The sequence below is a fragment of the Macrobrachium nipponense genome, chromosome 22, assembly GCF_015104395.2.
Source record: "Macrobrachium nipponense isolate FS-2020 chromosome 22, ASM1510439v2, whole genome shotgun sequence".
Classification (NCBI taxonomy): domain Eukaryota; kingdom Metazoa; phylum Arthropoda; class Malacostraca; order Decapoda; family Palaemonidae; genus Macrobrachium; species Macrobrachium nipponense.
Window position 1 is genome coordinate 47,025,392 of NC_087213.1, and position 15,922 is coordinate 47,041,313.

At 35.7% G+C, this 15,922-nt stretch overlaps 1 protein-coding gene across 1 annotated transcript in view; it reads left to right on the top strand.

The window, feature by feature from the left end:
• LOC135198626 (deoxyribodipyrimidine photo-lyase-like) overlaps positions 1-5,133 on the top strand; it is a 236,887-nt gene extending 231,754 nt beyond the window's left edge. Inside the window, 1 exon segment of the mRNA XM_064226383.1 lies at positions 4,656-5,133. Within this exon segment, the coding sequence (XP_064082453.1) occupies positions 4,656-4,828 (173 nt within the window). The 3' untranslated portion in view covers positions 4,829-5,133.
• The last annotated feature ends 10,789 nt before the right edge of the window (positions 5,134-15,922 follow it).

Here is a 15,922-nt window from a genome sequence, read left to right on the forward strand (position 1 = left end):
TACACAATCATATTTATTATTATTGGAATATAAAGCTCATGAGTAATACAGTTGATGATGACAAATCACATGGGAAACTTCCAAATGATATCTTGATGTTTTTGAACTGCTACTCTGTCTTTCATATCAGCATGCAGTACTACCATATGTGTCTTATACACATAAATAATTAGAATGATTAAAATACTTTTTAATAAATGAGAAATGTGAAGTGGAATGTTTGCTAGTGAATCAGTTGGTGAACGACAAAATCTGTACAGTATTTTTGAATGCACCAATTGTTGGAAGGAGGAAAGGTGAGACATTCTGAGCTTTGTTGGTTTAGCCATAAGCTTAATAGCTGCTGTTTGACATCAGTGGTTATATGCAGATGTAATAATAGCAACAATAACGTGGCTCCATGGCAGAGTGGCTTAGGTCATCAATGGACCAGGTGAGCAACTTTGGGGCTGGTCAGTCGTTGGATGGGTGACCGCTCTCTTCGGCAATGATTTCTTGGGAAAGGATCTTTACCATAGTTTCCCCAGTCCACTCAGCTGTAAAAAGGAGTATCTATCACCGATGGGGTAGGGCCCAGCTAAACTCAGCAATGACGGAAAGAAATGAAAGATTAAATGACAATGTAAATGGAACCTCTGGCAACAGAAGAGCTTTATCTGGTCTGGTACCCAGGTATACAGCCCAGTTGAAGGGGAAGACAGTCAGGTTCTTTGAGGTTGTCATCTAGCAACTGACCACCATGACAGCAACAGGGCCTCAGCGGCGTGGTTGGTATGGTATTAGCGTCCCACCTCGTTGGTCGCGGGTTCGATTCTCAGCCATTCCATTGAGGAGTGAGAGAGGTGTATTTCTGATGATAGAAGTTCACTCTCGACGTTGTTTGGAAGTCATGTAAAGCCGTTGGTCCCGTTGCTTAATAGCCACTGGTTCCATGCAATGTAAAAGCACCAAACAAACAAACAAAAGAAATTATCAAAACTTGGTAGAGACCTCTCAAGTGGAATGTTTAAAATAAATATATTTATTTTCAAGTTAATATAAAAAATATTTGACTTCACACATTTTTTTTTTCATTACTAAGAATATTTTCATAAAAACAAAGGAGATATGGCATAATTTTTGTTGTCTTGAAGTTGTAAACACTACGTGGCGCCACCCTGTTGGCTGCACAACAAAACTAATGGTGGCTGAATCAAGCTGAACCTCGGAAGTTCCCGGACCATAGAATGCTGGTTTTAAGAGGTTCAGTTGTATAGCTTTTCTATATAAAGTAAATTAAAGCCTTATTTATTGTTTTAGCCATAGATTTCAATGTTTTCAAAACCTGCTAGGCTAGATTATCATCACAGAATAGCCTTTCTCTTGGCCACCATTCCCAATATTTTTATTTTCAATCTATGGTTTTTTTTCTTCTCCATGTTGCCATTGTTACTCAAGTTGTTGTAAAATGATTACATCATTAAATGAGGAGTGCCTGTAGAACAAAGCCTATGAATAATCACTGTCATTCGTCAAGTTTAGTTCCGTAGCAAAATTCTGAAATGCTCCATAAGCCTCTCTCTGTAAACGCATACTCTTTCGTTTGTCAGAGCTTAAATCTCTTTATAAGTGTACAGGTATTCTCGTACTTACGATGGGGTTAGATTCCGAAAAAGGGATTTTGACGAAGAAAAAATCTATTTCTGGGGGAAGACCTGTGTCGCTCGGTGAAAAGGATCCTGCTACTCACTTTTCTAGTATAAATAGATTCTAAATATACCAGAGAAAAAAGCTAGCATGGTATGCTGAGGTTACTACCCTCGCGCGAGCACCCTAAGGGTGTCGGGTATAAAGTTCCAGGCGAGTGAAAGCCACTATTCTCAGGTCTTCTGCCAATCTCCCTCCCCCTCACTACCGGTACTACTACCCGACCCGAGCACCATCTGCAATCCTGGATGTTTAGACACCCTGGCTTGGATTGGTGTAAGTGTGGGGAAATTAAACAGAAGGGCTGGGTTCACCGGGCGACACAAGTCTTCCCACAGAAATAGATTTTTCCTTCGTCAAAATCCCTTATCTGGGTTCGACCTGTGTTCGCCGGTGAAAATGTATCAGAGAATGCCTATCCAAGCTTACTAGATACTAAGTAGTCTTTATAAGGAAGGGGATAATGAAACCTAAGGTTCATTCAACTTAAATTTACTCACTTAATATTTACACTAGGTCCCTTTAAATTTAAACTTACTTACTACTTAGAACTAGTAATGACATGATGATATCATACAATTGAAGAGGGTATTCAAGACAATAGCACATTTCCGGGGATATGTACAGACCGGTCCATAGAACAATCAGGGACCAAACATTCTATGTACAAGTTTTGGTTGTTTTTATAACTAATTAGTGAACTTATAGCAATACCGAAGTTACCTAAGATCAAGAAGGCTACTCAGCAACTAAGGCTAGCAAAATTAGCGAAGGCCAGGAGTGTGCTGAAAGAAAAACACGAAAATTCATTGTTATCAGCTGCCCTCATTGTCTATGTCTCGCCGTCAACATCATTGTCTGGTGTCACGCTGAGGGTATTGTGGGGTGGTGTAGGACCAGGATCTTTGATGGTAGAAATCAACAATAAAAGTACAAATAAAGTAATTATAATAATGTTGTTTTGACTTTTATAAGAAAAAAGTGAAAATTTGCATAGCAAATCTTTGGGAGCTCATAACTCAAAAACATACTTATGCGCATGACGGTAGCCATTACTCGGTTATTAATTTTCCAATTTTAGAGAGAAAGATATCATTGGAAAGAGGAATAAAAATCCCACAATTCTGTGTGACAGAATTTTTATTTCTTTCTTTCTTTTTTTTTTAGATTTTTTTGAGTGTCTAGATAAAAAAAACAAAAAAACAAAAAAAATTCATTAAAAAAAAAAAAATAAAATTCTGTCACACAGAATTGTTCCGTATATAAAGAAGTTTTTATGGTATGATTTTCAATACAACTGAAGTCATATTCGCCGAGAAATCGCTACCTACTTTTTTTTTTAAATCATAACTTTTGCTAATAAAACTAAAAGTTTTTGCTCAAATAACTTGAAATTTTTATATGATGAAGGTATTATATATATCTAAAACATATATGAAAATTATGTATTTTGCGTAATAAATAAAAAAAAATAGACATCATAGCAGACGGTCCCCTTAATTGCTAACCCCATTGTAAAATTGGATTGTTGTATGATGAATTATCGTAACTGGAACGCTACCTGTACTGTAAAATTATATCCTGGCACCCTTCATCTTTTTTTTTTCCCACTTTAAACTTTTACACACACACACACACACACACACACACACACACACACACACACACACACACACACAAAAACCTAACCACCTCTGCAAGGTTTCTCAAGGATTAAGTCACGAACACAATATGAAAAAATATAGTATAGTAATTCTTTAATAAACAATGTTGCTCTAGGAAAAAAGTGAATTAGTGATTATTTTATTTATTTATTTTTTTTAAATTTTTTTATAACCAATGGAAAGGAACACGGAATGACTTCAATACTATGAGAGAACACGGCTATGCTTATGACTAGCTGTCAAACCTTTTGTAAGGCAGATTTATTTAATTTCTGTTGAAGATTTATTTAATTTGTATTAAACATTTGATAGATATATTGCTGGGTTTACATTAATATTAATATTTTAAAATTAAATAATTATTATAAGCATTTTATGTGGCATATATACAGTAAGTAAGTAAGAATAACAATTGTAAAAGGGGTAATCTAAGATGACTTTGGGAGTTTAGGGATGATTGTGTTTTGAAGTTACTATATTAAATTGTTTTAGTATGATAATTTAAGGCATATTTTTGTTTTAACTATCCAATTAAGCAGTGAACTGTTAAGATAGGCAGTTTATAAGTGTTAGTTTAGTGGTACAGGGTATTTGGTCCGAATAATAGTTTCATTAAAACTATATATTGTAAATGAAAAAAAAAATTTAATACAGTTTACCTTGTAAGACCCAGTAGACTGTGGAATACAAGTATAAACTAGATAATTATTCAGTTCGAAGTACGAGCATTTGTTCAACAAAAGATAGAAAATATTCTTGAATTTTGTTAGAAAAACATAAAGTTCAACATAAGAAACGTTCGACAAACGAGGTTTTGTATGTAGTATATTTTTTAGTTTTACAATGTTTTCATTGGAAGTAAACTGTTTGTGTAGTATTTATGGAGGAAGCTTCAGTTTTGAAATCTGAAAAAAATCCAAAAACTTAAATGTATGGCACCGCCCTCGTAGCTGCTGAAAAACTATTGGTCTTGGGAGTACCTGGATCACAGAATGCCGGATTTTCCAGGTTGGACTGTAATTTTAATAGAAAGAAGTATATGCACTGCATATGAGTGTATGTACATTTGTTTGGAAGCAGGTATTTCATTTTAAGAACGAGTTTCATTCTGAATTGGAGGCATGAGAAATTTGAGGTTTTCCTAATTATTTGTATGTATTACTACTGTACTTCGTTATGTATATGTTGCATTTCATAACCAGTCTATTTTTCCAAATGTTTAGGTTATTAATTTTTTTTCATATTTTTTTCCTTACTTTATTCCTTGTTCAAGAGGAAACTGAAGTTGTTATATTATAATTGCAGGATGCATGTGGTCAATCTGTGGCATACATGATCAAGGTTGGGGAGAACGCCCCATATTTGGCAAAATTCGCTACATGAATTATGATGGTTGCAAGAGAAAGTTCAAGATAGAAGCCTTTGTTGCAAGATATGGAGGAAAAAAACACAAGTATGTTTCCCCAATTAAAGGATAGGAAGTGTAACTGTATGCCATTAAACCTAAATGGCTTGAGCATGTACAAATTAGACCTTAACATTCAGCAGTACTTAAATATTATATGTTTTATGATTATTTAACAGAATAAATTGACTTTTTGCAAATTTAGCATTTTGTTTAGCATCATTCTGATGTTTTGAAATTATAAGAAATTTATTTTACCAAACGAAACTTGTATGTTGACACCAAGGCTGTCTTAAAACCTCTGGTTTATAGTCTAATGGTGATTCCTTGTGTCTGAGGAAAAGATTTTATAAGCGAAGTCTGTGCCTGTTGAGACTGAAAATTTGGAGTGGAAACATAGTAATGAATTATTAGTGGCATAATATAAGAATTAGTTCTTAAGGTATGGTATATCTGTGTCATTCTCAAAACTTGAAGACTTACAAACATTTTAAATATCAAAATAGGCCAAGTTCTCATGTTAAGAATTCGCTTATTATGAAAGTTCATTGTCCATCATGTAGTTCACCATAAAGTTTTTAAATCTTAGTGTTAACAGGCATTACACACACGGGTGTACAACCAAAGGTATTATTTTGGGATTTCTATCTTGCCCCCAGTAGTACCTTAGTACTTTTTACTTAAGGGTTTTTGAATTTGTCATTCTATATGCATATCAAAGGTGCATACTTGTGATTTAGTAGAGATCTACTATCAGCTATACAATCAATGGACAGCTTGTTTTTTTAATAGCAAGATATTAATGCTTGAAGTGTAATTTAAAGCTCTAGACTGCTGTGTTCTTACACATGATATCACTGATGTGTAATATATGATTTGTTACTGGCAAGTTGCAGATTTGAAGTTTGGTAGCTCAAAGTAAATATCACAGCTGGTATTATTCTGGTTATTTATGTGTCATTAATACTCATTAGATTGATACACTTGCAATGGTACAGTCAATTCTGAAATTATACATGTCCAAGATTATATTTGAGTCATGTGCTCCTGATATTTGCAGCTGCTGCTGTTATACTAGGATCATCTTATTTTGCAAAGAATGAGCAATTTTTATCCTGTTTTTTTATCATATGATTCTTTATTTGCTGTTATTTGCTTGATTCCTTTTTTTGTTTTTTATTGTATGAATCCTTTTTGTTTTTTTGTTGTACGAATGCATACGGAGCCAAGTATTTTGAAGGTTATTTCAAGAGTTGTGAAGTAATCGGATGCTTTATATGGATGTTAGGTAAGGCTAAGAATTGGCAGAAAAGTGTTGATCCAGTAATCAGTGAAACTGAATTCAATGTGAAGTCTTTTCATATTCATATATTTAAAATAAAAGAGTTGTCCCCTTTACTGTCAAAAATGGATTTACAAGTGTATTATATACCAAAAGTAAACTGAATCTCCACTAGAGTTAAGGTATTCCGCTGTTCAAGGAAGTAAATTACTGAAGTTGTAAATGATGGTAAGTTTATAACCAATTTTTTTTTGGCTTGTATTTTTTGTATATGTATAGTAAGTTTTTATTCTGAAAAATTTTCCAAAGATTTACAGTATATAATTGTTTATTAAATAAATTTGAAATTACTTTTCATTTTTTTTTTCCTTGACAGATACATCATTATTGATTTCAAGAAGGCAGAAAGTAACTAAATGATTTACATAATTTTGTATTTAAGTATTGGCAACTTTGACATTTTTGTGTAAATGATTATCATTGAATCTGTTATTTTTTATGGAAATAAGTCTCTATGTACAAACAAGTTGTGGACCTGCTTTTTAAATGCAATTTTATGTTTACTGAATTATTTGAATTACTTGTCAGTCATATATTTAAAATCAAAAGTCTCATCAAATAAGCAGAATTTTTGTCACACTATCATTCTCCCAATGAATTGGAACATTTTGGTCCAAATATATCCTCCAGAGACCAAAGATAACAAAATATACCATGGACCAAAGAGACTAGCCATGCAATAACACCAGAACCCACAAGGGTCTAAGTAAAAAGACAGGTTACATGTTTCCTCTGGAAGGTTGCTACAAGTAACCTAACTGGTTCTTTTATCATTAGTTATGGTGCAACCTTACCTTGATATTGTCAAGCCTCCCAGATCATTATTTAGCTTGATGACAATCAACATAACCTCAGCTTTGGTGGTAGTGCAACTGGTGTGATGCACTGTAGGCATAACATAGAGTCTTTTGCAGTGTCCCTATAGCCACTAACTGCAACGCCTTTCATTCCCATGATTAAACCTCAGTTCATGAATTATTTATTTCTTACTTTCTACCCTCTCCTAACAATGCATTCACAGTGATGCTGCAAGGTTTTCCTCCTGTTACACTTTTCAATGTTTTTTTATTGTCAATTTCAGTTTTAGTGCTGAATGACCTCATAGGTCCCAGCACTTGGCCTTTGACCCAAATTCTTCATTCTATTCTATGCTAAGACCTCAGCAAAGATTTTAATGAAATGTAGGTGAAACATAGCTAACTGGTGGTTTTTTTTAGTGAAAAAGTCAAATCCGTATTAGTACCTACCCGAAGTTAATTATGAGAAGGTCGTCCAATAAATGTTTTCACTTAGTATTATGGAGCAGTGATATGGTAGTTACATTTGACAACATCCTAGAAGGTTACGAGAGAGAGAGAGAGAGACAGTGTCATCGGGTTGTTTGTAATTGTTGGGAATAATTGAGTTTAAATGTTTTCTTGTGTTTGATGTGTCATGTTTGTGTTTGCTGTTGCTATATGGTAGTGTGTAAATGCGTGTGTTTTTCTGAAGAGAGAGAGAGAGAGTCTTGGTGTTTGGTGGATAGTTAGCAATGGTTTGCCTGTTGGGCGATCATTTGGGGTTGTCTACTGGCACAGTTGCGGGTCATTCTATGATCAGAGTCTGTGAAGGACACCTGGTTTTCTCAGATAGTGGTTTGTATTTGGCAGTTTTTAGGACAGTCAGTCTGGTCAGAGCTAGTCAGTTGTCACTGTATGTTTTTGATTGTTTTGATGTGTAATTGAGTTTGTTGTACTTGTGTCCGTCTGAGGGTTGTTGAGCTTGTGAGTTTCTGTTGTGTTTGTGAGTTATTGTGAACTCTTGGTGTTGATTGGTGTTTGTTTGCGTTGTTGATTGGTTGTGTAGTCTCTGTGTTTATTTGTATTAGAATTGTGTCGTTTGTTGAGCTGTGCGAAGTTTTAGTGTCGTAGGTCTTGTCTGTGTAGTGATTTGTCATGTTTTGAGGAGTTGGGTGGTTTTGCTGCTTGTTTGGTTTTTGGTACATGGAATTCAGCAGTTGCTGTGCAGTTGTTGTGTCTCGGCAAACTGATCCAGTGGACAGCACAGCGTCTCGCCTTGGTTTTGTCAAGTTTCCTGGTGAGTAAATGTGTTTGAGATTGTGTTTTTTTTTGCTGAACCAAGTGAAACCAACTGTCTTGTTAGCAATTAAAGTAACATAAAGGGGAAAGTGTGGCTGGGGAAGTTTGTAAGCCCAGACCTTAGCTCCCAGATCTTACAATTCGTTCAGGTTTTCCCAGTCCCTCAGTGTGAGGCATCTAATGTCTACCAGAGAATTGCTAATGTGACTTCAATCTGGATGATCTGGGATGCAGCTTAGTTATTTGTTGAGCTTATTCTTAAGGCCTGTCTACACTAGGAAACATGTTTGCAAACTGCAAGCAAACAACTTTTACTGTATATTTGTTTCCCATCCAAAATGGAAAACTTACCGTTTCATTGTGTATATGTATATATACATATTCTATGATTTTATAATGTTTATATATGTTATATATATATATATATCTATATAATATTATATATATATATATATATTATATATATATAATATATATATATATATTATATAATATATGATATATATATATATATATATATATATATATATGATATAGATATATATTATATATAATGTAGATACATGTACATTTTATGTTATATATAATTTAGATATGTATGTGTATATGTATGCATGCATGTGTATGCGCATATAAAGTGTGTAACATGAGTTTACGCAAATATTGTGGGAATTGAAAGAACAAATTATTCTGAGCAGAAAATCTTATGAGAGCATAGGTATTTAGGCTTCGTTGGTGAGGGAAATTTTTTGAAATAGTTATATCTATCTATTGCTGCTTTCATGTGATAGAGGGTGGTAAAGGGAGGTGGGTGCATCCTGGTATGTTTGGGGGTCGAGGTCTAGGGGGAAGATGGAGCGAAATAGGCTGATGTGAATAAAGTTACCTCTCAATCAAATGTATTATTTAGATTTTGATGAAAAAAATGCATGCATCATTGAATCCCTATTCCTCCCTATATATGGCATTTATCGGACACTGATAAAGAAAAGGGAATTGAAAAGAAGCCTAATTGAATCTTCCCACCAGCAAAGGTAGGCTTGTTCTCTCTCTTATCCCTCCTTGAGTGAATACAGAGTAGAATACAGAGGCTACTGCACTGACAAGTATCCTGACGACAACTGAGGTCTGGACAGGAAACATTGTTTGCAAACAATGTTTCCTAGTGTGGATGGGCCTTTAAACACATCTATGCTCACTCCTGATATGTTCCTCAGATAAGCTGGCAACACATTGAATAAATGCTGCATTATTGATGCTGGTGTGTAGTTGATTAATGTCCTGTGTCCTTTCCTTTAGTTTTCCTGGTATAGTTTTAGGCACTATTAATCTACCTCTGCTTGCTCTCTCTGATATTTTTAATTCCATGATATTTTCGGTAATTCCTTCTATCTCTTCTCTTCTCCTTTTTAGACTATAGTTTTAAAATTTGTAGTCTTTCCCAATAGTCAAGGTCCTTCTTCTATTCTAGCTGTATAGGACCTTTGTACACTATTTGTGCAATATCCTTTTGGTAGTGTGGGTACCATATCATATTGCAATATTCAAGTGGACTACGCACATACGTTTTATAAAGCATAATCATGTGTTCGGCTTTTCTTGTTTTGAAGTGCTCTAACATTATTCCCATTTTTGTATTTCATTTTGCCAATGGTATTACTGTTTGTTCATTGCATAACATGTTCCTATTCAACATCACACCTTATTTGTGATTGTCTTGTTATTAGGTCCCCTATATGCATATAGCACTCCTTATCTCCGTAATTTATTTATTCAACTTTATCAGAGTTAAATACCATCCTATTTACCTCTGCCCATTCATATATTTTGTATAGGTCTTTTTGTAGCAAGTTGTTATCTTCATGACAAGTAATTTCTCTACTTATTCTTGTGTCATCGGCGAAACTACTCACTACTGAGCCCGTAACATTATTGTTTATGTCTGATATCATAATAGCAAACAGCAATGCAGCAAACACCGTACCTTGTGGCACACCGGATATTACCTTAGCTTCATCCGATTTCTCATCGTTAGCAATCACTATCTGTTTTCTGTTTTGCAAAAATTCTTTTATCCATCTTCCTACTTTGTCCACAATATTATGTTTTCTAATTTTCTAAGCTAATTTATTATGGTCTAGCTTGTCAAAAGCTTTTGCAAAGTCTAGGTAAACCACACCTGTTTCTTTTTTGTTTATCATATTTTTATATAAGTTCTCACGGTGGACTAACAGTTGAGTTTGTGTACCTTTTTCCGGGTACAAAACCATGTTGTCCTATATTAAACAAATTATTTTTCATTGAATGTTTCATTATATTTTTATTCATTACCCTTTCATACACTTTCATAATACGTGATGTGAGACTTAAGGCCTATGATTACTTGCCTCTAGTCTTGATCCACCTCTGAAAGTAGGGGAAATATATGCTAATTTATGTTCATCATAAATCTTGCCTGTATCTACACTTTGTCATATATATTATATTGCGAGCGGCTTTGCGATAGAATGAATTACTCTCTTTAACAAAATCGCAGGGACGCTATTTGGTCTGGCTGCTGATCCATTTTTAATTTCATTAGTAGCCTGCACAATATCGGCTTCATTAATATCTATGCCCGATAAATATTCACTATTTTCATCTCTTATTTCTGTGTAATTATCTTCATTATCAATTCTAGGTGTAAGTTCTCTCATATCTTTTTGCTAATATGTTGCATATTCCCTTCTTTTCATTCATTAATTGCCCTTCATTTCTCAGAGTGCCTATTTCTACTATTCTTTTATTCATCTTTTTTGCATATGAGTAAAATAGTTTGGGGTTTTGCTTGATATTTTCTAGGGTCTTTTCTTCTAAGACCCGTTTTTCATTTTCTTTTGATTGTATAATCTTTTGTTCTGCATTTTCTATCATGCTTTTTAGTTCCATCACTTTCTATGCATTCTTTAGTTTTGCAAGACCTTTTTTCCACTTTCTGATTTTCTGGAAAAAGATCCTTCTGTCTCTTGATATGCATGACTAATGTTTACTTCTCTTCTTCAGTACCTATATACTTATCCACTATTTTCTCTAATATTTTATATAACATTGTATTATATACATACGAATATATTTTCCCAATCTTTGTTTATTTCTTCATTTATTTCTGACCATTTTACATTCTTACTACAGAAATTGTATTTTCCATATCCTTCTCACTTTTTCATCTCTTGCTTATCTCTCTTTTCACTGGCTTTGGAACAGACTGTTAATTCCATGACAATATAGTCTGAAGTACTCATATTATACACTTATTTCTTTAATTGTCAGGTGATTTATTTGCTGAATGTTGTGTTCTAGTGGCATATCTAATATCTTTTCAAATTGCCTTTTATCTTCTGCACTATTATTACTCTCTTTTTCATATGTATAAATACAGCCACAATCTCATATTCGTTCTTTCCAATCTATGAGAGGAAAGTTAAAGTCTCCGGATAGGAGTGTAGTCCAGCCTTTGTGATTTCTACATATATCATCCAATTTTTATATTATGTCAAACTCTTTAGTATTAGGGGATCTGTATATTACGATGTTCACTAATTTTTAGGATTCAAAATCTACCGCTATTAATTCACATTCTGTGTTACTATATTTCACACATATTTATGTCTCTCCCATATATCACAGTTTCCCCTTGATTCCTATTTTTTCTATCTGATCTATAATATTGGAACCCCTTTATCTGATCATCATTACCAGTCTCTTGGGAGTACCAGGTTTCACTTATATTCATTATATCTATTTTTTCAGGTTGGGTTAGTTCTTCTAAGAACTCTTTTTCTTTTTCAGTTATTCGTAACTAAACCTTGCAGGGTTATCACTTTGATGGTTTTGCGTGTTATCCCCATCATTTAATATGGGTAATAATAAGGATTTTCCCATGTCTCTTTCCTGCTCTGATAGGTTGTTCTTTTCTTCATTTCAAGAAATTTTGACATTAAAAAATTGAACTTTTCCAATACATTTGATCTTCCATCTTCATATTTATTCATTTTGTGTATGTATCTGCACCCTCCCCTGGCAGCATGTATGCAGTACTTGTTCCTTGCACTGTACTTAGGTGCTGATGCCTGAAATCTCGATGCTGACATTTCATCTCGCGTGATGGCTTGTTTTTTTTTCCTTCACCTCATGTTGTGGCAGGATCATAAGCTAAAACTAAAAAACTCTAAAACCACACTTCTCTTCTACTCACCACATACTTGACACACTCAGGGCGAGGAGCTGTGCTGTTTGCTGGATATGACTGTCATAACACAATACACAAACAAACAAACAAGGACTACAACAATTCAACTACAACACAACAAAAGACCACTGCACAAACAATCTTTTAACAACACCAAATACCAACAACATGACAAGTCAGTACAACCACCTGCAACTTCAAGGAACCACAACAACTCACAACTTCAATAACTTCTACAACACAACAGAACTGACAAGCTTAACAACCCTCCAACATACAAGCACAACAACTTCAGTAACACAGACACAACAATTCTAAGCATACATCATCAACAATAACTCAAACAACAATTCAAAAACACACAACATAACTTACCATCAATGCCTTCAACACTGACTCCACTGACTACCTTTTAAGACTGACTTCCCAGAACTCTGATCTTAAACTGACAGCCTGACTGACTGACACTGCAACCGCACCAGCAGACAACCCAGAACTCACCAACAAGCAATTCAAAATTCAATCGCTAACCATCCATCCTCCAATTACGCTCTCTCTCTCTCTCTCTCTCTCTCTCTCTCTCTCTCTCTCTCTCTCTCTCTGGGAAACCACAAACACAAATACATACTACATGATCTTACAGTGATACCAACCAAAAACTCTCTCTCTCTCTCTCTATCTCTCTCTCAACCCTTGAAGATGTTGTCAAATGCAACAAACAGATCATTCCTCCATAGTACCACCCCCGTTACATTTGACAACGTCTCCTTACACTCACAATCCCCAAACTAAATTGCCTTTCGCAATACCCAAGAATGCTCGGAGGCAGGCCCCCTGGATCTTGTTTGAGGACCCTCATACGCTCTTCCATTTACATCACATATTCACTTCCTCCAAACCACTTTCATTCAGATTCCCACTATCTTCCTCACTACTATCTCTCCAAATCTCATTCACTATCTCATCCACACCTTCCAGCTCTGACCCCATACTTCTTCCATTTCTGCTACCAAACCACTCAGTTCTTTCATAGTTCTATTAAACTCTTGCAAAGACTTATCCATACTACTAACCACCTCCTTACTACTCTGCTCCCTTGCTATTGAAATCTCACATATCCCTCCTAGGTTTTGCTTACGTTACTTGCTCTCACACTCCTATCAACTACTCGTTCTGCCATTCGCCTCAACCCTTCCAAAACTGCTTCCCTGTAACTCCTAAACCCTGGCACACACTCTGCTACTTCAGTCCTAATGCTAACACTTCTACTCTCTTTCATACATCTATCTAACTCATGATCCTCTACTATATCTAAAATGTTGTTCCACGTCAACCTTTCATTCGTCCATCTCATTTTCTCCTTATGTTTTAGATTCATAAACTGTATACGCTCTGGTACAGTCACCAATAACTTCGCACTAACTCCTTATACTTGTTTATCTTCCCCAAACTTTTTCCTAGCTGACGTTTCTAACCTGCGCACACACATTGACAACAACTCGCCAACATTCTTTCTTGCCCCTTTGAAACAGTGCTTTTTCCTATATCTAACACTACTCTTTATCCTCTTTGCCGTTTCCACAATCCTGGCTTTCACACTCATATGGGCACATCCAACACACTCATCATTACCCCATACATACTCAACAAAATTCCCATCAAGAAGTTACCCAACTCTCTTACCCAAACTCTTATCATCTCCAAACTTAGCCACACAGTACTTCTCATACTCTTTAAAAAAAGTCCCTCACATCTCTACCACCATATTCCTCATACTTCTCACAACAAGGTACCTCTCTCATGGTTGTAGGACAAAATGCCGATGGACATATGTCGACGGACATATGTAAACGGATATAATGCGATGGACAAAATGTCGACGGACAAAATGGCGACATTTCCTCAAGTAGGGACAAAATGTCGACGAGCAACATTCTAATTCTTCAGTTAGGGAACCAAGAAGCTCTTCAAAAAAAGCAAAGGTTGACATTTTGTCCGTCGACATTATATATGTCGACGTTATGTCTGTCAACATTATGTCCATTGGCATTTTGTTTGTATACCCTCTCTCATATAGACTGCCTTTCGCACTTCCTGCTCGCTCTCACTTTCACTACTTCCATTCTGATCTTTCTTACCCTCCTCTGAATATAACGAATCTACTTCCATACTAACATCCATACTTTTAGTCATACCTTTCTTACCCCTCTTCTTATACCTACTAATTCCTACTTACAACTATCTAAATCACTCATCCTGCACCTTACTCTCAACTCTATTCTCATCTTCATTCATTCTCTTCTTATCTTGGCCACCATTCATACTAATCTTCTTCCCTTTAGCCCTCTCTTTACTCTCAACTCCCTTCTTACCCTTCTGCTCTGATTTATTCCTAGTCTTAACCTTCTTTTCCTACTCATTTAACAAAACCACTTCACTTTCCTCACTCACACTTTCATCCACTTGTTCTTTCACCTTCTTATTCGCTCCTGACCCATCACAAGAACCAGGATGCCCCCTCTGACCGCTCTCTCCCCAAAAAACCCTTTCATCGTCTCCCAATACATCTCTTGCACATCATTCATCATCACTCCAAACTTTTCGCCCATTTTTCCCTTTTTCTTTCCTTTCTCTTAAGATTCTTTCACTTCCTCTTTCATTTCCACTTTTGCACTCCTCAGCATCCCTCCCAACTTCTCTAACTCGCTCTTCAGCTATTCACACTACCCTTAACTTCTTATTCTATACTTCCAAATGCTCTTTTGCCTCTTCTGACAACCTCAACTTCTCTTTCAACCTCTCCACTTCAGTAACCCCTTCCATACTAATTTTCCTTCACCAATCACACAACCCACCACACCAACCATCCTGCAGCTGCCACGCCAGCAGCCCCACGTTGGGCACCAATAAATAATGGGGCGGGACCACAAGCTTAAACCAAGAAACTCTAAAACCACACTCGTACTCACGACATACTTGACACACTAGGGCGAGGAGCTGCACTGTCCGCTGTATACGGCCGTCATAACACAATACACAACAAACAAACTAGGACTACAACCTAACAATAATTCAACAACAACACAACAAAAGACCACTGCACAAACAGTCACTAACAACACCAAAAAACAACACGACAAGTCAATACAACCACCACCTAAAACATCAAGGAATGACAACAGCTCACCAACATCAACTCGCAACTCCAACAACTCGTCTACTACACAACAGAACACACAAGCTTAACAACCCTCCAACACCAGAGCTGGGCATCGCTACTCAAATTTGGGTTCCGCACCCCGCATCTCTGCAACTTTGAGAGTTTGCTGCCGCTACTGCTACTTCTGCAATTTTTTGAGCTTTTGGAAATCACTACCCGCACCTCTGCTACCATTACTTTTACTGTAAAGTGCAACCAAAGCGCAACTCAAAATAAATAGCTTTTTTAATGAAAGAGTAATTCTAACACATTTATTGATATAAACACAAAATAGTGGGAAAAAAAAACCATTTTACTTC